The sequence below is a fragment of the Stegastes partitus genome, unplaced genomic scaffold, assembly GCF_000690725.1.
Source record: "Stegastes partitus isolate 25-593 unplaced genomic scaffold, Stegastes_partitus-1.0.2 Scaffold226, whole genome shotgun sequence".
In the NCBI taxonomy this organism is placed as follows: domain Eukaryota; kingdom Metazoa; phylum Chordata; class Actinopteri; family Pomacentridae; genus Stegastes; species Stegastes partitus.
The window spans coordinates 605,612-627,122 of record NW_007577957.1 but is presented as its reverse complement, the minus strand read 5'-3'; the positions used below and the strand labels follow the sequence as shown (position 1 = coordinate 627,122).

Sequence of the window (21,511 nt, the reverse complement as noted above, 5' to 3'; positions counted from 1 at the left end):
ATCGGGCCTCCATATATACACAAAACAAAAATGTGATCTCGTTCATTTTGCATGCTTTTAATGCAAGCAGCAAAAATCAGGTCTGATTGACAAAGATCAGTGTGATTGTGGTCTGCATAGCAAATGAGAGAATTTAAATGCACACTCACATATCCCTCTTCCTGTCTGTTCAGAGCTTTTCACTGGCCTGTGTACCTGTGTTTTTATGCAACCAGCACAGTAGAGGCTTGCTGGTGCTGAAGAGATGGCCGGGCTGAGAAACCGCTCTACGTGGGAACCACTGCTGCTCAAGGCCTCCTGCATCAAGTCCTGTGCCAACGGCTGTTCCATGGGCATCACTGCACACCTCACATATGCCAATGCTGACGTAGAGTCTGTAGAAGGTGAGTAGTGGGACGATATAAAAGTGTGTAAGTGATAATTATGACAACTGCAATGTAGTTCAATTCAATGTGTCTTCAAATTTAGAAAAATTAAGGAATTTAGAGACATTTTTGAGCTGTAAGAAATAACTAGCTAGCATACAGTGCTTAATAACCAAATGCTATAGTACAACACAGTATAACATACACCATGAGATATAGATTTAATATGGGCTAAGCATCCATCCATCCATTATCTATACATACACCTCTTACTCCTCACGAGGGTCGTGGGGGGGCTGGAGTCTATCCCAGCTGACTCAGGGTGAAGGCAGGGGACACCCTGGACAGGTCACCAGTCTATCACAGGGCTATACTTAGAGACAGACAACCAAGCACACTCACATTCACACCTACGGACAATTTAGAATCACCAGTTAACATCAACATGTTTTTGGACCTTGTGTGAGGAAGCCGGAGAAGCCGGAGAGAACCCACGCTGTACGGGGAGAACATGCAAACTCCACGCAGCAAGATCCCAGGTGTCCAGGACGCGAACCGGCGACCTTCTAGCTGCGAGGCAACGATGCTAACTATCACTCCACCTTGCAGCCCTTGGCTAAGCATCAGTAGCTCTATTTGGATGTACTAGCCTCTTGTTGGGTGTAGCAGTAACGAGAAGTGTTGAGTACAAATGACGTAGCTCCAGAAGATTGCGCTGCCAATGAAAATGATAAACGGATCAGAAATGACGAATGAGGAACGCCACATATACTCTGAGCTTTAGAGAAAAAAGGTCTCAATAATAACAACTAGAGTTGTGTTAGACAAGTGGTAATACTTTAAATTAGGAACTAGGCCCAAAAACTATAATAGACTAGACTTTGTGCTGTATCCTTGGCACAGCAGGTTTCAACTTCATGTTGGACATTCATGGAGATTCGTGGACAGGATGTCAAGGTGCAGCTGAGGTTAGAAGAGTGTCCTGTCTGGGAACCTCAGAGTTATGTCTCGGCATTTAGCAGATGACATTGTTCTTTTGGCTCAGTCTAGCCGTAACCTTCGGCATGCAGCAGTTTGCAGCTGAGTTTGAAGCAGCCGGGATGAGAGTCTGTACTTCCAAGTCTGTGGCCAGGGTTTCCTGTTGGAAACCACTGGATTGTGTCTTGGATTGGGGAAGACCTGCTTCCTCAAGTGAAGGAGTTTCTGATTTGGGGATCCTAATTCAAGGGTGATGAGAAAATGGAACATGAAGTTAACAGGCTGATTAGTGCAGCATAAGCTGTAATGTGGGCGCTGTACTGGAACATCGTGGTGAAGAGGGAGCTGGGCTGGAAGGGAAAGGTATCAGTTTACCAGTGGGTCAACCCTCACCCATGGTCATGAGCTCTGGGTAGTGACAGAAAGAACCTTATACTTTGCTAAGCATGTCACCAATGTGACCCGACTCTGGACAAGTGGAAAAAATGGACGGAACTGGATGGAAGGATTAAGAACGAGGGACACACAATATTTGAAATATTGCTGATATCAAATACACAGATATTTTTTTAAACTCATTTCAGCAGATTGTTGTCACTGTCGTTGAATTAATACTTACTCTTTTACCAATAGCCCTCTGGCAGGTGCAGACATAATATACAATACTTTTTCAAATACCATGCACATTCACTAATTGAAATAAGAAAAGTAGTTCAACTTCCAAAAAAAAAGCACATATTTCTTTTTTGTGCAACATTTTTAAAACAACACAGTCAAATGTTTGCTTGAGTAATTAGCCAGGAGATGAAATATGGTATTTGCTGAATAGCTAAGAAAGACAACAAGGAATTTATCATAGCAAGACACAAGAGCTGATAAATGTTAAATAGTTGAGTTCCAGTGGATGGACAATAGGCAACATTTACCTTAAAAATGTATGCAACTTAAATGTAAAGAAATAAAAAATCTAACTTTTAAAGTGAGTGTATTACATTATTTAGCAGGTGCTAAGTAAGTCTGAAAGCAAAAGGTACATTCATTTAAATAGGAGATCTGCGAAGCCGACTTTGAAATATCCTGCTGTTTTATAGAACCAAGAATCTGCTTTAATTTTAAATGTCTTAACTGCTTAGTTCCGAAGAATCACCTGGGTACATGTATTTCTCTAACCCTTCCTCTAGGTGTGTTTGTGTACCCTCTTGGGGAAAAGGAGGTTGTGGTGGGCTTTGAAGCTGTGATTGCAGGCCGGCTGGTGGGGGTCCAGATCCAGAACCGAGGGAAGCTGAAGGACTGCTGTTTGGATTGCTGCCCGGCGTCTGGTCTTGATGGACACTGCGGGAATGGTCGGGAGTGGGGCTGCTGTGGGAGCTCCAGCCTAGACATGCAATGCACCAACGGTGAGGAGGGAGGACGGAGAGCAATGCAGTGAAAAAACAAAACTTGTACAATGACATGCACATATATTTATCTGGTTTGACTTCATAGCCTTTAAAGAGTAAGAATTTAGATATGCATTCATGTTGAGGGTTTACATTTTTCAGGCTTTTGGGGCTACCCGTTATCCCCTACCATCATTTTAATAAATGAGTCTAACAGCTACTGAGCAGAAATCAACCTAATTCATTTATGGGTCTTGCCAGCAGACAGTAATCACTGGTGCTCTCCTCTGCAGACAGTGTAGCCTTGCAAAACCCAGATGAGGGCTATCTGAACAAGCACTCTATATGATTGTCAAATGCCCATAATTACTTTGAAATGCTCAAGACGCGCAACACAATACATATTAATGATGGAACTAGATAGTGAGCAAAATCATCATTTTGCTTGCAGTTAAACCTTTTTACACCACTGTAGTAGAACCACAAATCATTTCAACCAGAGTGTTGTCTGCTGCTGTAACAATGTGGTCTCTGCATGAATACAAATACAGTAAGCCCCTTCTGTATCCGCATTTAGAAGGTAGAAAGGACAGATGATGGAGATGTATAGATTTGGCTTACTGCCTAATGCTGAAATTGCATTCACTTAATACATATACTGTATATCAACTTGAAGTCCACGGCATTTAATCGGAAATGGTGGTATCATGAATATGGAGTAATGTCTTTAATACAGTCTGCAGAGCATGAATGATTGTACTGTGCTGGACTTAAATGTAAAAGTAATTAACAGTAATTAGCTTTTTTTTGTGGCATGTATTTAACTCTTTCTAAAAAGCTGCCTGAAGCTCCGACATGCCTGGAACAGGCAAGTCAGTAAGCATGTATTAATTTAATTGTGGTGGGCAATCAAGCATAAGATTGCAAACATATCAGACTATAGCATTGTCATATCTAATTCACATTCATTCAACTTTATCTATCTAAAAATAAGGCGTGATCATTTCACCATGCTGATAAATACCATACAGTCTAAGAAGTAATTCAAGGGACTGATTCCCAACAGCAGGATTAAAAATCTAATTTTATAATTTAGATGAACCTTTTACATGCAAACTTTATTTTGAAGGGTTGGGTTGGCATAATGATGTTGGGAATTGTATCAGCTTACTATTGCGTGTGATTTAAAATCAAATTTCAGCATTAGTTGATTTAAAATTAAATTTAAGTTCAGGTAACTTAATGAAATTGGCTTGATAACTTAATTATTTTTCACATTGAGGTCAGGATTTTAAGTCCCTTCATTAGCCCACTTAACTTTGAAGCAACTTGATCTTTAAATATGCTAACGAAAAAAACTTGTGTCAAAAATGATAGTAATTAGGTACATAACACATAAATCAGAATCAGAATCAGAATCAGCTTTAATGGCCAAGTATGTACACAACATACAAGGAATTTGATTTCGGCTGTTGGTGTCGCCCTAGGAATTTGCACGAATAATAGAAATAGGAAAAATTAAAAATTTAAATAAAATAACTAAAGAAAGAAAAGAATAAAATACAATAAATATTAATAAAAAATAAAACAAGATAATAAGACAAATATATACAAGAATGTACACATCTAGTAGAAAAAGGTATATGTACATTAGTGCAAATGGAAGTGCAAATAGCAGTTGTGGCTTGGAGTGGCTCAGCTGTTCAGTAGTGACACTGTTGGAACAAGTCCATTTTTATGCGTAATCAACTTAACAGAAACATTTTTATGTTGCCAATCATTAAGTTAATTTTAATAACAACACCTTCGGTTGGACTGGAAAAGCTGCTTCTTTTTACCCAATGTAGTTTGCTGGTTTAGCATAATTTCATTAGAAGTTGTAGTAACTCAAAAAGACTGATGCAAACTGTTGTGCTGTGTTGAGCTCAGACGTTTTTCTTAAGAGTATAAATATGCTATTTAGAGATATAGGTAGGGGATGCTGCATCCCAAACATATAACCCCCCTCCCCGCCATAATATTTTCAAACAGTTTCTTATGTCTGTTTAAATGCTTTTTTTTTCATTATGTGGGTATGTGCTGCATTTTGGCTTCAGGACATCTCCTCCTGGATGAAGACCTTGAAAGAACCACCTTCATCGTGGGCACGGGGGTAATCGGCCCCATGGATATAGTGTCCATCATCATAAGCACCACACTAGAACTCCCCACATTAGAAAACGGAGCAATCCGCATCGTCTACCCCACGCTGCTCACCCCCATCGTGACGGGCCAGATGACTCCGAGCAAGAGTGAAAATGGAGGGAAATCTGACGAAACTGGGTATATACATACGATCATAACTGTGGCAACACTGTACGACTGCTGTGTATTGTTATTGTATTCTACATCGCTCTCCTCCACAGTGCAACCAGCTGTTTTGGTGCCACCTCAGGAAAACAAGACCGGGTCTCGGACTCCGAGCAGCAGTGTGCCCACGCCATCTTCACCTGTCCAGCTGCCAACCTGGCTCCTTATGAACTCAACTTCCAGCTGCTGGTCAGAGGGGCTTGTCTGCTGGCTGGTACTGATCGTCCCCTCAAATAAGTGTGACTCACTGGTTCTTGACTCAGACATTGTGAAATATTGAAACCGTGGGCAATCTCACTCTAAAATGTATTTAACGGGTTCACAGAGAGGGCCTGAGCCTAGCTAGAACATTCAGAGGCGACAGAGGGATGATGGGTGCTGTAGAGACGGAAAAAGATCGCATCCAGCAAGCATGACTGGTGTTCTCACCAATATGAAAAACCTATTTGCTTCTCTTTATTTGCTCCTAAATGATTTGTAGGACTGGAGAGCCCCACTCACGCTCTGAGGGCTGATGCAGATCCTAGTGCCCAAAGTGCCTCTGCCACATACATCACTTTGGCACAGGAGCATCCATACAACAGAAACATCGAGATCATTTTGCACCTCAGTGGTGAGCAATGAAAAATTATCCCTAAAATGTTTTTTTTTTTTTTTTATTTGCACTTAATTTTGAACTACATTACTTTTTTATTCTTAAAAACGTCCACAGAACCTCACAGCCCTCTGGTCATCTTAGAGAGAGGCAGGCTCTCTTTCAACCAATACGAACAGCAAATCAGCTCCCGCCGTGATTTCATTCGCTGCACTCGCAAAGACTCAGATCCAGAGAGGAAGGTCAGTGAATGCTCACGCTTCTTTCCTCTTTTTTGTTTTCCACATCCCATACATTTATATACTTCTGTCCTAATTCTAATGCTGATAAAAGCTGACATACTGATGTTCCCAATGCAGCTGGAGTTTGTGAGGAAGCGACACCATAAGGACATTTTGAGCAGCCCCGTTCTGATGCTTAATTTCTGTCCCGACTTGCTGTCCGATCCTCTGGAGCTGCATAAAGCCACCAGAGAGCTGCTGTTTCTGGTTGATCGCAGTGGCAGCATGAGTGGCACCAACATCCATCGTGTAAAGGTGAGCTACGGTTAAAAACATACATGAGCAGGAGTTTAGATTTAAGATTAAGGCAGATACACTGATCAGGCTCTGTCTTTTCATGTTTCAACAGGAAGCCATGGTGGTGGCCCTGAAGAGTCTGCCATCTGGCACCATGCTCAACATTGTGGGCTTTGGTACCACCGTCAAGCCCCTGTTCACCAACAGCAAGATGTGCACTGATGTTAGTTTTACACAGTGACCTTTATGAGAACAGAGAATCACCCAAATCAGGCTTGTGAAGTGAAACCCCTTTTGCCAAGTTATGTTGTTCTTAATGCATATGAATTCTTTCCAGTGAAAGAAAATATGCATAGCATTTGGTTCGTGTTTCCTGAACACAGATGTTTTTCAGCCATGCAGCCCTTTCTGTTCCATGTTGTCTACTCTCTAATCAGGCAATAGGTCAGTTCCTTGGGTTGCCTTAGTAGCAGAGTATCAGGTTTTATCCAGACCAGGGGCTGTACGAACAAACAGTCTTTGCACATTCTCCTCACCATATGGTGGCCTTTCATGCATTTTCACTTTGGCAGGAGATGTCCATCCATCTCCTGTCCTGCCGCTCATGTTTATCCAATTGAGGTAACTTTCAAGGCAGGTGCTAACGCGTGTATGTTTGTGCTGTCTTTATTACAGAAGGATTCAATTCTTTGCTATTCTTCCAGGCCAATTGGGGCATTTGAAATCAAACAGTAAATTTATCTTGACAACAAACAGGATGTTTGCACTGTGCAGTGCAGTTTGACAGGTGTTGTTTGCTGCTCCCTTCTTTACTGTGGATCTGATTGCATCTCTACTTTAATAATCTACTGCATGTATGCATCTAGATAACCCTGATGCAGGCCTGCGAGTACGTCCAGAGGATGAGGGCTGACATGAGAGGCACAAACCTGCTGGGGGCACTGTCCTGGCTGTACCAGCAGCCCATGCAGCGCTCGTATCCTCGTCAGGTCTTCATCATCACGGATGGATCCATCAGCAACGTGGCTAAAGTGCTGGAGCTTGTACGCAGAAACACATGCGCTGGCAGGTATGGAAATGATGTGCATACAGCGGAGCAGACAGAGATCAGGTGGATGAGGCAAAACACAGATATTAACGTGCACATCTGGTTAATAAAACCAGCATTATATGGCTCGCATGTGACAGGACAGTAAATCACCGTGGGGAGAGACGAATGGGGTACAGTGACTGCAGGCAGAATGAGGTGATAAACATGACAGAGATACGATATGGAGGAGAAAGAGATGGCAAACAGTGATGTTAAAGAAGTGAGAGCAGAGCACTGTGGAAGAAAGAAAAGAAAAGGTTGAAGTATTTCTCAGCTCCGCCCAGTAATCCCGTTAAGTGCTCTCCTCTGCAGTAAGAGTCACACCCCTCTGGTTTTCCCCAGGCCCTTCACCGATGCAGAATAACTCCATTTATGCCTCATTAGTATTCTCCTGCTGGACTGACTTTCTCCACTGTATTTTGGCTGTCCCTCTGAAAACTATGTATATGTTGTTTTTTTTTTTCCTCTCATGTAGTAAATCTAATTTCAGATGCAGCTGGAAAGGTGTTCTTCTCTCTGTTGTACATCACTTTGGTTTTCAGTCTCTCTTATTTGTGCAGTGATAACAGTATCTAGCCAGCCACACGGATCTGCTGTTTTTAGAGGCAGCACTCGAGATCTCAGCCTTTTCAATTATTCCGTCTCCTGCTCTTTTCAAACTCTCAATTAGCCAAATGGTTTGTGATCCCTCACAGCGCACAAATAACGGTTCCGTCTGTCTGACGACCCTACATTTTCTCTGTCTCTTTCTCAGAGGCACCTGCAAGCAGTATTGTATTTTTAGCAGAGACCATCCTGTAATTGAAGAAAGTAAAGATAACACTCACATAGTAATTGTGGAACTCTGATTACATTTTCTCTTGGGATGTGATAAAGATTTTATGTCTATACTTTATCACCTCTGCAGATGCTTTGGCCTCGGCCTTGGTCCCCGAGCATGCAGGAGACTCCTGCAGGGCGTTGCCAAACTGACAGGAGGGACTACTGAGTTCTTGGATGATGAGGAGAGACTCCAGCCCAAGGTCAGCAGCACGACAACACTGACACCTATTGGAGAAAAATATGAATTGCAGAACAACTTTTAAATAAATCCAGAAAGCTATGGTACTTGAAATTTGTCTTTCAACATAGCAAAGGCAACAAGCAGTTGTGAAAAGTAACATTTACTCGAGTTCTTTGAGTGAGGACAGTTTTAAGACACTTGTTATGCTGTTTTATACTTTGACTTCACATAATGAATTGCTAAAGAATAAACCAGGGGTTCCCAAGATTTGGGCTTTTTGACACCCACAAAAGAGTGTCTTTTTGGGAATCCTTATTACATTTCAGGTGGATTCTTTGCAGTTCCATTGAAAAGAGAATTGAAATACTTTTTCCAACACTTGAGATGAGTCATTTGTGTAAATATAAAGCTTTCACTTTGTCAAATTTGCAACCACTTTGTCCCCTGACTCTGCTGCAGTTAATCAAGTCTCTGAAAAAGGCTTTTGAACCTGTGTTGACCGACGTACGGATTGACTGGTATCTGCCGGAAAACATGGAGGCTCTTCTGTCACCCAATGAAATCCCTCCGCTCTACCCCGGGAATCGCCTCATTGGATATTGCACTCTTTATGACATGACGATTTTCAGAGCAAAAAAGACAGAGGTATACTGTATATCCTTCCATTTAAAAGCAAACATCAGAGTTTGTCTGTATGTGTCTGCATAGGAAAACAAGATCTCTAAAATTTTATTTTGTAGTCTCAAGGACGGAGCTGTAGTTTACATCGTGGCTCCTCTGGTTCAGTTTTTGACCAATCAAATGATGAGCTTTCACCTCCTCCTGCTTCTGAGCTCATGCCCATCGTGACATGTGCAGATGGCACTGACTTGGAAGAGGCACTTCGGGAAATATCCAGAGAAATCTCCTCTGAGTTCTCTTGTGCCAAAGACACAGACCCTGGCACCAGTCCAGGTCAGTCGCTTGTCCCTTAAACTGACATTTACCTACTGAACACTTTTTCTCACAGTGCTAAACTGCTGGCTTTTGTCCGCTGTAGGTGTGGAGCTGGACTGGTCCAGTGATGTGAGGAGGAGGATCCAGGAGAGCTCTTACATTCAGGAGCAGTACGTCCTCACTCGCTGCTCCCTCAGTAGTGAGCGAAGTCTACAAACGCAGTCCCACTCACACATACATGCATCAAACTCAGACTCAGCAGCCGGCGCCTTTCTGCCCGACCCTCACTCCTCCGGTTCAGTGCTGGATACAGGCTCTCTACCCCAAGGCCTCGAGAAGATGCCCCCACCGGAACAGAGGTCATCCTTGTCTCGCTGGGCAGACTCAGCATGGCAGCAAAATCTTTCAGCCGAAACCCCCGACAGTGAGACAAAAAAGGTGAGACTGATACAAAAAAATAAAATAAAATCCATCCTAAAGTACATTTCTGAATTCTAGCAATCAGTGGTAGGCCATGCATTTTACTCCTAGGCCTTCAGCGACGTCCTACCTGAATCAAACCACCTCTTAACACCATCATTATGACACAGTGGCTATAGAAACCATCAGTATTATGCAAAAAGGCAGCATAACAGGACGTTGCATCATTTTTATCATCAAAACCTGTAATTATTTGAACAAAAATCCATCCTCCTGTCTTTCATCATAAACAGTTCAATCATTCTGTTGAGCAGGTAATCCGTGCGTTTCACTTCCAACAATAAGTCCTGTTCTATCTCCTTGGAGGTTAATGCTAAAACTGTATCTGTGGCACCATTATCATCTTCAGGATACACTAGATATACACATAGAAAAAAAAAATCATAGGTCCTAAAGGAGGCTCAGCAACAGAACCATATTTTGGTCAGATCATCTTCAGATCTATAAGAACACGTGGTAAAAATATGAAAATGATGATAAACTGCCCACATGAAGAGCATGAAATGGGCAAAATTCATGAAAATTGAAAATTAAGCACATTTCCAAAATGTATTCTTAAACTCCCATAGAACTAATGTTCATGGTCACGACATAAACGTGGTCTAACACCTCACAAATAGTAACAAAACCATTCTGAGGGCTTTATCTAGCATACTTTTCAAAGATACTCACCCTTGCATCTTTTTAATTTCAGACATATTTTGTTTCAGAAAAATATGAAAAGCTGGTCTAATTTAATTTTCTTTTTCGTGTTTGGTCGTCCGTCTTACACAATCAGAACGGGCGTCTGGATGGAGGCGAGGAGTCTCGTAGGAGACAAAAAGCACTGGCCCGTTCAACCATGGCAGCGCGGAGTTTCTCGTCTCCCCAGGGTGAACTGGAGATGCACCGCCTGAGGAGAGCTCTGGAGAGGGTCTCCTTTGACCAAACATTAGGAGGGAGACTGGACGAAAGTGATGGGGAGACGGTGCCCCCATCAATAGGGACCATTACCCACAGAAGCCTCACTGACTCCAGTAAGCTTCAGTACAAAGAAAAGCAAGTCTGTCCTTCTAATTCAGCTCCAACAAATTTCTATCCTCAATTTTGATCCTCAGATGGACTCCTGTTCCCTGCCTCTCCTCTGGACTGGGACAGCTTCACAGACCCAGAGTATCTCTTCACTGCTGCTCCACCAGACGATCCTCCCCCAGGTCAGTGCCGCTCCCTCATTCACGGCCTACTGAGCGGCAGGCCTGTGTCCTGGGAGGTCACCGTGGACCTGGGCCACCTCTGGACCCCTGAGGACCAGGACATCACAGAGGTTGAGGGAAGTGGAGGAGGAGGGGAAGAAGGAAGAGAAGGCAAACCGTGGGAAGAGATCATTCACCAGCTGACTGCTCGCTCAGTTATAAGGGACTTTGAGAAAATGGCAGAGAAGGAGAGTGACATCGGACACGGTGAGGGTTTACCGATGATTTTTCTTACTGATGAACTGAATTGTTTCTCTTACTGTTACCGTGTTGTATCTGATGGTTTCTTAGGTTCGGCTAAGCGACACCGTATGAAGGCCATCCAGACAAGTAAGCACTGCAACATCATCTGTATGTACACAGCCTTCACTACCACTGACAACAACCCCAACAAAGGCGCAGCAGACAGCATGGACGTCCAGACCACAGGTAAGCTACCAACCAATACACACATAGAAAGCCACTCGATCAATTTTACTTAAGAAGTTCTGTTTCCTTGTCACGGAGCCTACAATCCCACCAGCAAAGCATACTGTCCCATGTCCTTTGTGGATTAGAAGTCATCTTTTTAACACCCATCAAAATTACCCAGATTATGTCATTATGGTTATTCTCATGGACTTGAGGTGCGTGCATTTGTGTGTAGAAATTGAGATGTGGATTTTTGGAAGATTTTGGCATTTACTAGGCAGAAAAGGGTCTCTAAGCGTCTGTGTTTTTGGTGTTTCACCCTTTGTCTGGGTTAAAAAGTTGGGTAGTTTGTTTATTTATTGAAAATATCTGTCTCTTGTGAATCTATGCAACAGAGTGCTAAATCACAGGAGTACTTCTTTTATATCTACTTTTATTGAGACAAGTATATATGTGAGTAGCACTACATACGTGCCCTCCATAATTATTGGCACCCCTGGTTAAGATGTGTTAAAAGCCTTAAAATAAATTCAATTTTTATTGCAGAAGCATCCTCTCACACTGAAAATTGTAGAAAAATGTAACCTTCAACTCAACTCAAATGAATTGTTGGCAAAAAGGGGTTGTACAAAGTATTAACATCAAAGGTGCTAATAATTGTGGCACACATGATTTGATGTAAAAGAATTATTTTTTAATGTAGGATTTTTTTCACACTGAATAAATGCACTTGAATTAAAGGTTGAATTTCCTTTTTTTTCATTGTGATCCTAGATTCAGCAATTTCCCTGAGGTCCCCACCAAAGGGATCATAGAGTTCTATTCTATTCTATTCTATTCTATTCTATTCTATTCTATTCTATTGAAGCTAAAGAACACATCTTAACCAGGCGTGCCAATAATTATGGAGGGCGCTGTATACCAAGGTCATAAAATGCGTACTTAAACATTTAGGGCAATTTAAATACCATATTCTAGTCTATATTTTAGCTCTGTGTGCCTGTGTGTGTGTGCAGGGGTGCATTTGGCGAACAGGCAGACTTCTCAATCAGGGAGTCGCAGGCAGAGATCCTATTCTGTAGGTCTGGGCAGAAGACGAACCAGCAGAGACAGCGAAGAGGTCGAAGACACCTGGAACGCGACAGGTAGACAGACCGAATGATACCATCACCCATTTCTGTTGTCAACACCTTAGGTCATCAACAATCTTTGTATCTCTCAGACAGAGATGACACTCCTGCTTCACCCTGTAGCGTTACATCCTGGGACTCTAGTAAGTATTGATGTCCACTCATTCAGCGAAGACACTCCAGTGTCAGTGTAGTCTCACCGACAGAGGCTTCTAACCAGAAAGCCAGTACAAGACTCGGGTGAGTCTGCATGGAAAGAGAAGCAGCAGAACTTTTCTTCCCTGACTTGATACCACACAGAACTTGTGAAGCAATTATTAATGAATGAATTGAAATGAAATGAAAATGAAATGAAAAATACTTTATTTATCCCAGAAGGGAAATTCAATCTTGTAAAAGCTCACTTTCTCTCTCTCTCTTTTTTTTAAAATCAATATAACATATATTCCACACAACGGCAACAATAATCATTCAGTCAGTCAACCGTCAGTCAGTCAGATATGTTTTTTAAGGTGATGACTGTTGGCAGGAAGGAATTCCTGTATCTCTCCGTTCGACAGCGAAGCTGACGCAGCCTCCCACTAAACACACTCTGTTGGTTCTTCACTGTGTTGTGGAGACGGTGGGAAGAATCCTCCATCATCTTCATCATCTTGTGCAGCATTCTTTTTTGAACAATCAGCTTTAAAAGGATTAAAAGGATCAATTCAGCCAAATTACAAGAAAAAACATAAATCCCTTACCAGAACTCGTATCCACTCGACCAGATAGTCGGTTCTTTCTTTATGCCTCCATGCTGGGAACAGCCATGTGTGGAGAAATGTGTTTCTGGGCTGAAAACCGTCCCATTCTTGTGAATGGCTCTTAAATTCCTAAAGAAATTTCTTTAAATTTGGCACAATTCAATTAAATTTTATTTGTATAGCGCCAATTTACAACAGCACTTCACATAGTAAGGTAAAGACCTTATGAACTTTTAAACAAAGAACAGAGAACCTAAATTTGCCTTTGGATTCCTTATGCTCAAGCTGTCAGCGATGGTGGGAAGAAACCGAAAAAAAAACCCAAAACCTTTAACGGGGAGGGAAAAAAAACAGGCACAACCAGGCTCAGGGAAGGCGGCCATCTGCCTCGCCTGGGTGGGGTGAGAGTGAGGATGAGGGAGGTGGGGGACATCTGGACAAGCATTTACTTTGACTGGATGAACTGATTGGAATTTGGTCAGTCAAAACACATTTTTAACCATAACTAATATACTACTTATGACCAAATTTGACACAAATATGTCACAGAATAAAATGAAGAAGAAGTGATGGCATTTTAAATACAAACGCTGAAAAGTCAGCTTCACTCTGGGTTCCATAATGTGCAAAAAAAATAAAAAAATTACTGTACTGGGTATTATTTAACACCATACCTCATGAGCAGAAGAAGAGATGGTTGTAAACTGAAATCCGATTAGTTAGCAGAGGCATACAACCATTATAGTAATTCGAGTTTATCTTGATTTGTTCGGGATTTTTGCGTTTTTACTTCGACCCAAATACAGTGTGGCTATATGGAGTTTTGTTGGTGCAGTCATAACATTTAAAAACTCTAAATACAATCTCTAATAGCAACGTTTCCTTTCCAGAAAGACCCATAATCCACAGGACACATTACAAATTATTTTAAAGAGATGGGGTTTTTTTTCTGGGTAGATAACAGTTCAACAGTTTTTTCAATCTAATCTGGGTGAGTGGTGCCTTTAGACACAGCGAGAAAACCACTTTGTCATTGTGCTGATGAAACAATAAAGTTTGTTTTTTTTCTCCCCACAATTCTGTCTCAGGTGGAGGAGGCAATGCCCACTGTGCTACATCTCCTCCAACAACCAGCGCCTCATGCACCCGTTCACAGCGATCCATAGAGAGCAAGTCAATGGAGAGCTTCTTTGGTACCAGGTAAGACTTTCATATTATCGATTTGAAAAAGAATGTTAAAGCAAAACATTATGGGACTGAAACTTTAAAGATTTTGGTCTCTTTATTTCCTTTATAGCCCTATTTGTGATGATTTTACTTTGGGTTTTCTCTAAGGGGAGTGATCTATGTTTTGTCTACACCCAAATGTAAAGCCATAGAAAAGTCAAAACAAACCCACCTTTTGTTATATATTCCAGGTTTCCACTGGGCAGACTCAGGTCTTCTATTTCATCAGGAAAGCAGGTTCCTCTCAAGTCCCACTGTTTATCTGCAGAGACTGAGAAACAACCTGAAAATGAAACTCCAGACTACCTGCCCCTGGTGAGCTGTGCACATATACTGTACTTGGCAAAGATCTCAGACACTTCATATGGTGTGATTTTTACCCATCACACAATACCATCAGGGAGGAATCTGACTGGTTCCAAAGTCACTCTGCTGCATGGCATTAAATCTAAAAAATACAGCCAGAGACTTAAAGAACTGTCCTCAGTATGAAGAAGAGCAAGGAGTGAACAGTCTAGTAGGGGACAAAAAGACAGATGTAACCCAAAATACAGCCCTGATCTCAACATCATGGAGTCACGCCGAATTACTTGAAGAAACAGAAGATAGAGGAAGTGTAGCAAGTTGTACCAAAGACAAAGGGTGCTCACACCAATGTATTGATTTGGTTTAAGACTCAAGTATGGAACTACAATGATTAATCTATGTCCGTGGTTTCTCCTCAGGTGCGTCTGCAGCTGGCATCCGGAGCTTTTCTACTGACAGAGGTCTACTCTGACTGTGTCCAGATCCCCCTGGACCGCCTTAAAAGAGCATCACCATACAGCCTCCACCGCCGCAGTCTAAGCCCAGCTTTCCGCTGCATATCACCCAGTGCTCCATCTTTATCTACCTCTGCTAAGCCTCCCTGTGCTCCTGCAAGCCACCATGTTACCTTTTCCCCTTCTTCCTGCTCCCTTTCAAAACCAAATGCTCCTCCTTTCCACCACACTCCAGATGACACTCCCTTGATACTGGAATCAAGGCTTCGGCGAAGACACCTTTCTGACCGAGACCCCGTCACCTCACCTCCTGACCTCCCCAGCTCCGAGGAGGGCTCCTTGGAGCTGTCTGTCGGCCCCTCTCGGAGCCAGAGCCAGGGCCAGGCAGACAGCGGCCGTGGATCAGAGACAGATGTATGCGAAGGCTGTTCGGTTGACCCAGCTGACCTCCAGGGGAGCAGCCAGTTGGCTCAAGAGGACCTGGAAGGCTCGAGCTGGGCCACAGCTGTGGCTCTAGCTTGGCTGGAGCACCGGTGTGCTGGCTACTTCATGGAGTGGGAACTCGTGGCAGCGAAAGCCGACTTCTGGCTGCGCTGTCAGGAGCTGCCGGAGGGAGTGGACCTGGCGGGGCTCAAGGGAGCAGCCAGGCAGCTGTTCCTGCTGCTACGCCACTGGGATGAAAACATCAAACTGAACATGCTGTGTTACAACCCCAATAATATGTGAGACAATCATGTCAGAGCTAGCTGAGCCACATCTACTGATGAGCATAATCACATGTTACCAATGATAGTGACTCCAAACGCCTGGACATGGAAAAGTAAACTGTGTATTTTATTAACTGATACTGTAACCCAAGGTACCAAGATCATTCTAATTTTACATGACATAGACCAAGTGGCCTTTTATTATTAATATGCTTTATGCAATCACAAGAATGCCTTGACTATCTGAATGGGCTTTTTGTAGTCTACGTTTCAGCTTGCCGTCCGTATATTGTATTACTATGCCAAATGTTTAATTAGAGTCAGTATCAGATGATGATGATTTTAATAATCAGGATGATTGTTTGATAAATGAATGAAAGATTACCTAATGAAATTACTGAAGGGGAAATAAACAGCAATTTAACCATTTGTTCTTATGTGTAACAATAAAAAAAACACCACATAAAGGTTAAGTGGCATCTATATATTACATAAAGCACTTGCTGTTTCAGTCTACTACATGTTTTTCACATTAAATCTACTTCTGTGCCAACAAGTGTAACCACTCAAACCAGAGGTTAACTTAATTACAAACCAAATCAGACAGATATGGAACCACGATTGTCTGCAGCTTACTTTTACACATTTGTGGGAAAATACTGGAAAACTACCAAAAAAAGATAAAAGGCCTTGCACTGGAGAATTCTGTTAAATGTAGCAGAGGAAACGCTTATTATATTCAATGAATTTAAAGCTTCTGGTTCTGGTTCTTTGGGATATTATTCACATTCTTCAGTGTAACGCTTTCTTATTTCAATGTATAAGATCAGTTGAGCACCAGGAAATGACAGTTTTTTAACAATATCAGAATATGAACAAAATGATTAGGCCAGAGGAATTATGGAACGAGAGCAGTTTTAACATTAGAAGTAGAAAACAGCTCATGTAACAAATTCTTTCCACGCAGCGCAGCATTCACAACTCTCTCATAGCGCTCCACTCTTCCTTTTATATATCTGAAAATGAAACCTGAGAATCCATATTTTCCTCTTCTCATCTCTTCAACCGGATATGACAGCTACACACCACTTCATCATGCAGGCATTTGTCTGCACGCGCCCGTTAGCTTCCTTCATTTTAATTGGTGAGCGGAGATGAGAAGCATCGAATGGCTCCTTATATTCACTTAAACAGTCTACTGCAGTGACCTCCCTCTGGACTGGTGTTGTGAGGCCCAAAGAGAGGAAGGATGATGGAGGCTGATCAGCAGCTGAGTGGACCGAACGCAACTTCAGGTCCGATCGTGCTGTGGCTCAGTGGCGTTTGTCCTTGTCAGGTGTCTGTTCTTGTGATTCTGTCGGGGCTGACGGCAGCGGTGGAGCCAGCCAAAGACAAAGGAGGATGATGAAGTGACAGATATGGAGGGCAGCTGAGCTGCTGTTAGTAGACGGATAGGTGTTCCATGAAAGCTCAATCAGACCCAGGATCAGGACCCTGCACACAGGAACGTTGAGTGTTTAGGGATGTGCAACACCACAGGTCTAAAACTGATCAAAAATTGGACGTGTGGTTTACTATTTAGCCTCCGTCTCACCTGAGCAGGTGGGCCAGCTTCTTGACTCCTCCACTCCAGAGCAGGTAAGGCAGCGTGTGGAAGTACCAGACGTAGAACTGGTAGTGCAACGAACGGCTGAAGCACATGCCAATGAAGTTAGAGGTGAAAAGAACCAACACTATCTGTAGATTATCTGTTAAGGTCTGACCAAATGAAAGACTGCACCAGGACGCCAGGACTGTCATTCATTTACTGCCTGACTAATATGTAGACACATTCCGTCAATTTATATCTGACCATCTATACTTTTAACAGTAGAACTAACAGCTTTACTGACGACCCTATTGCATCTTTTTAGGTTTGATATTCCACAGATAGAAGATTTAAATGGAACAGAAGGATATGATCCACAGTGCTTTTCTGAGCAGGTGTGTTTCTCTTGCTGGGCTCTTTGAGGAGTTCAAAGATGCTTTCTCCTGGTCTGTAAAGGAGGAAAAACGGAGTTCATTTTCATAAAAAAGGAATCGCAAATACATCTTTATGACTAAAATGGAAACAACTGACAAACAGACTTAGTGTCTACTAAAATATTCCCATTACATACTGATAAGAGATCCTGAAACAGTAACAACAATTTAGAAAACTCAACAAAAGAAATATATCTGACCCCAAGTCATTAATTTACAAAATATAAAATACCAAATTCAATGTCTTTTTTATTTGCCTTGAGGGTTTCAACAAAATACAGACAGTCACTGGCATGTTTCCAAGAACTATGTTATTGAAATTTATTTGAACTTCTTAATGGCAGCTTGTTACATTGGTATAATGACATGTGGTTTAGGCCAATATGGTTGAACGCCAAACATATAAATATCTGGAAAACCCTGCACCAGGGTCCATTAGATCAGCTAGTAACTGAGCCAAAGCCTGTGGTGTTGGGCTTGTAACCTGTTATTATTCATCTAGTCACAATGCCAAAGTAAGCTTGGCACAGCCAACGTCTGTCTCACCTCTTCCAACGGCGGAGAGCGAAGAGCAGCAGGGTGAGCAGGTGAGCAGCCAGCAAGAGTAAATGGAAGTAACGATTCAGGAAGAGCCACTCTGGCAGGAAGCGCCAGTTGACTGTCCACTTGAACATAAACTGGCGGCCAAGATCAAAGGCCCGGCTCACATAACCAGTGGGATTCTCTAAGAGGAAAGGGAGGCCGAGCAAAAGCTGTGGTAAAGAAAGACGGAGATAAATGTTGGTAAAATGTTACAGCATCACAGTTCAAGTGGGCCTGATTCGATATCATAAGGACTAGTTACCTGTATGGCTGCACACAGTGAAAGCTTTGGGATTGTCCTGATTAGACCAAACTCAGACAGGAGGAGGAAAAGTAATCCAGGGGCAAAAAGAAGCACGTTCATTTTCACAGATACTGCTAAACTGTCAGAAAGAGAGGAAAATTGGGTTGTAATTTCATCTTGTCAGTCAATGAAAAAAGTGTATAAAGACTTACAAAGAAACACATCATATGTACTCTAGATTAAAGAAGCAATTACATGAGAAGCTGCATTAACCCTCTCAACCCCAAACAGATCCTATGTATTTTTTTTGCTCTCCATACTATAGATATTTTACTACTTAGATTTCTAATTAATTTCCATATTTGTTTCCTATCTGCTCTGTGTAAGCAAAATCTGAAGTTTAACCCAGTTCAGCTGAAAAGTCCCTGAATTTTCATCACATGCAGTCACTGGTGGCTTCAAGGTTGTTTTTCACAGAATCTGGTGCAAATAGTTTATTTGTGGCAAATATTCAAATGAGACATTTAGTATGAAGTGAGTTTCATGAAAACTCACAATTTTGAGCCTCGGTTTGGTTAAGTGTCCTAATGGAACAGCATGTCAGAGATGAGTAGTTCAAAGACCGTAAGAAAGTTGAAAAGCTGAAGACTCTTTTTGTTTCTACAGTTTCCGGCTCTATTAAAGGGTGGAATTTTGACAATATTTTAACGACACCATGCCTTTGGAACCTGCTGACAGGTTTTGGGGTTTAGAGGGTTAAGAAGGAGTCCATACTTGCCTGTAAAGGCCGCAGCCCATGGTCCAGTATCCATCCATGAAGAGATTTACAGCTCCAAACAGTAGCATCATCGCCACTGGATCATTAAAGAGACGCAGCACAAAGATGGAGTGGATCCGATAGGAGGCACAACACACAAAGAAGAACACATACGGAGGAACCTGGAAAAATTAAGGAAATGAAGAAATATTCAGACAGCAGAGAAAAGTTATGCTGCTAGGTTTTTTAACAACTATTAGCACATAACATTTGTACAGGATATGCAGGTGTTCTGGACAGTTATACACAAGAGGATGCTTCTGTTTTGAGGTATACTGTGGAAGAAATTCACTTCTGTCACATAACAACAAACTGACCTTCTTAGTGCGGTAGTATATCCTGAAGACGAGCAGCAGTGTAACGAGATAGAAAACAGCGAAAATGTACTGGCCGAGGCGGATGTTAACCCCTCGGCTGGTGATGTAGTAGAGAGCTGTGAAGATGTAGACAAATCCAGCGGGGTACCTACAACAACAAGGTGCTAATTTATTGAACCTGCACGGAAAACAACAGGATGGACAGGCCCACGTAACTACAAGCCTTTGAAACTCACACCAAAGGACCCGTGTCTCCTTTAAGCTGGGTGTAGTCGTAGGTGCCATTGATGACTCCCTCCACTTCATCCATGTAGGCTTTCCAGTCGATCTCAGTGTCTGCAGTAAACATAAATCAGTGATCACTCATTACCTTACTACTTTTCCTGACAACACTGTTAAAAAAATGCATTCATGCCACACAGAGAGGGGATTTGCAGTGTTACAGCAGCAAAGACAGTGCAAACATTTAGATAATGTAGTACACAAAAAACAGAAGTACTAAAAAATAACATTATGCACATATCAGTGTTACTGCACAGATTTCTTTTGATGAATAGACATACTGGCAGAGTATTAAAACTGCACAGATTGTACATAAATAGCACATATTCTAGGTTATGTACCACAGCTTTACTGCATCTAAACTGCTGTCTTATAAAGAGCCAAACTCTTCTCCTTTTCATATCATTTCACCAATATAAAACTGATATTTGCATTTGTAAAACCTAGCTAAAACATGTTCTGAATCTGCTGTATAAATGATTAATACAATTCACCTTCTATCATTTACTTTTTCTGTCAATCCACTGTTAATCTACTGACTGTTTAGGAACAGGAGTGCCAAAATATGTGATGGATTCATTCATTGGCTAGTTAACAGAGGTGTAATTGGGAATAACTTTGATAACGGATTTATTATTGTAATCAGTTACGAACTAAGAATGTCAAACCAAGACCTCGCCTGGGCTTTAGGCAATGTGGTGGCCATTACTATCGAATAAACAAGGAATTTAATAAAATAAACTGAAGATTAACTGATACTGACAGTACTATTGCGAGGCTTGCAGCGCTATATAAGATCTACAATGGGGCATGTTAAAGTTATTATCATGTTTCTTGAAGTTTACTTGCAGTGCTCTCAATAAGAAAACACAAAACTGTCATAAAGTGGATCATAAAGTTTTAAAACCAGCAGTTGCTGAAAACAAGGAATGCCATTTAACCCTGGGAAAGAACGGAGGACTGTATGCGGTCTTGCAATGACAGTAAATTCCCTTTGACAGGTGGCTGTGCGAGCTAATGCTTTGCTAACGCTAGCTACTTAGCATTTGGATTCGCTCGGGAAAACGACAAAACACAGCAGCATGCTAACTAGCCGCGCAGCTACTTACACGCTACTTTCTGTATGACCCACACATTGATCCCGACCTCGAGGAACCACAAAACCGAAACGACCAGTAACGTGTATTCCGTCTTGAACAGGACCAAATGTTTGTCCTGCCAGAGCGTGTGAAGTTTCCCCCACAGAGGGGACGGGGAGCCGGGAGACTTTTTCCGCACACCTCCTGCCATCTCGGCGGCGCAGAGACGTGGATGAACGGAGGGCCGCAACTGACATGCGCCGA

At 42.2% G+C, this 21,511-nt stretch overlaps 2 protein-coding genes across 2 annotated transcripts; one reads left to right on the top strand and one right to left on the bottom strand.

The window, feature by feature from the left end:
• The first annotated feature begins 244 nt into the window (after positions 1-244).
• Positions 245-16,331, top strand: vwa5b2 (von Willebrand factor A domain containing 5B2). Its single transcript, XM_008281215.1, has 20 exons — positions 245-383; positions 2,525-2,740; positions 4,819-5,044; positions 5,128-5,285; positions 5,553-5,684; positions 5,784-5,908; positions 6,026-6,202; positions 6,297-6,407; positions 7,051-7,253; positions 8,182-8,296; positions 8,737-8,922; positions 9,018-9,231; positions 9,317-9,651; positions 10,472-10,709; positions 10,791-11,132; positions 11,217-11,354; positions 12,353-12,481; positions 14,298-14,409; positions 14,628-14,751; positions 15,162-16,331. Exons 1-20 carry the CDS (start codon positions 245-247, stop codon positions 15,921-15,923), a joined length of 4,182 nt encoding a protein of 1,393 aa, XP_008279437.1. The 3' UTR covers positions 15,924-16,331.
• alg3 (ALG3 alpha-1,3- mannosyltransferase) lies at positions 16,320-21,461 on the bottom strand. Its single transcript, XM_008281216.1, has 9 exons — positions 21,278-21,461; positions 20,123-20,222; positions 19,887-20,034; positions 19,531-19,691; positions 18,771-18,891; positions 18,473-18,678; positions 17,864-17,940; positions 17,499-17,643; positions 16,320-17,398 (listed from the first exon to the last, which is right to left on the bottom strand). Exons 1-9 carry the CDS (start codon positions 21,456-21,458, stop codon positions 17,218-17,220), a joined length of 1,320 nt encoding a protein of 439 aa, XP_008279438.1. The 5' UTR covers positions 21,459-21,461; the 3' UTR covers positions 16,320-17,217.
• Between the last annotated feature and the right edge of the window lie 50 nt (positions 21,462-21,511).

Coding starts and splice junctions, on each gene's coding strand:
- vwa5b2 (XM_008281215.1), top strand. CDS start 245: ATGGCCGGGCTGAGAAACCGCTCTACGTGGGAACCACTGCTGCTCAAG. Junction 384..2,524: donor TGACGTAGAGTCTGTAGAAG/GTGAGTAGTGGG, acceptor CCCTTCCTCTAG/GTGTGTTTGTGTACCCTCTT. Junction 5,685..5,783: donor GATCATTTTGCACCTCAGTG/GTGAGCAATGAA, acceptor AAACGTCCACAG/AACCTCACAGCCCTCTGGTC.
- alg3 (XM_008281216.1), bottom strand. CDS start 21,458: ATGGCAGGAGGTGTGCGGAAAAAGTCTCCCGGCTCCCCGTCCCCTCTG. Junction 20,223..21,277: donor GGTCATACAGAAAGTAGCGT/GTAAGTAGCTGC, acceptor TGTTTACTGCAG/ACACTGAGATCGACTGGAAA. Junction 17,399..17,498: donor AAGCTGGCCCACCTGCTCAG/GTGAGACGGAGG, acceptor TCCTGTGTGCAG/GGTCCTGATCCTGGGTCTGA.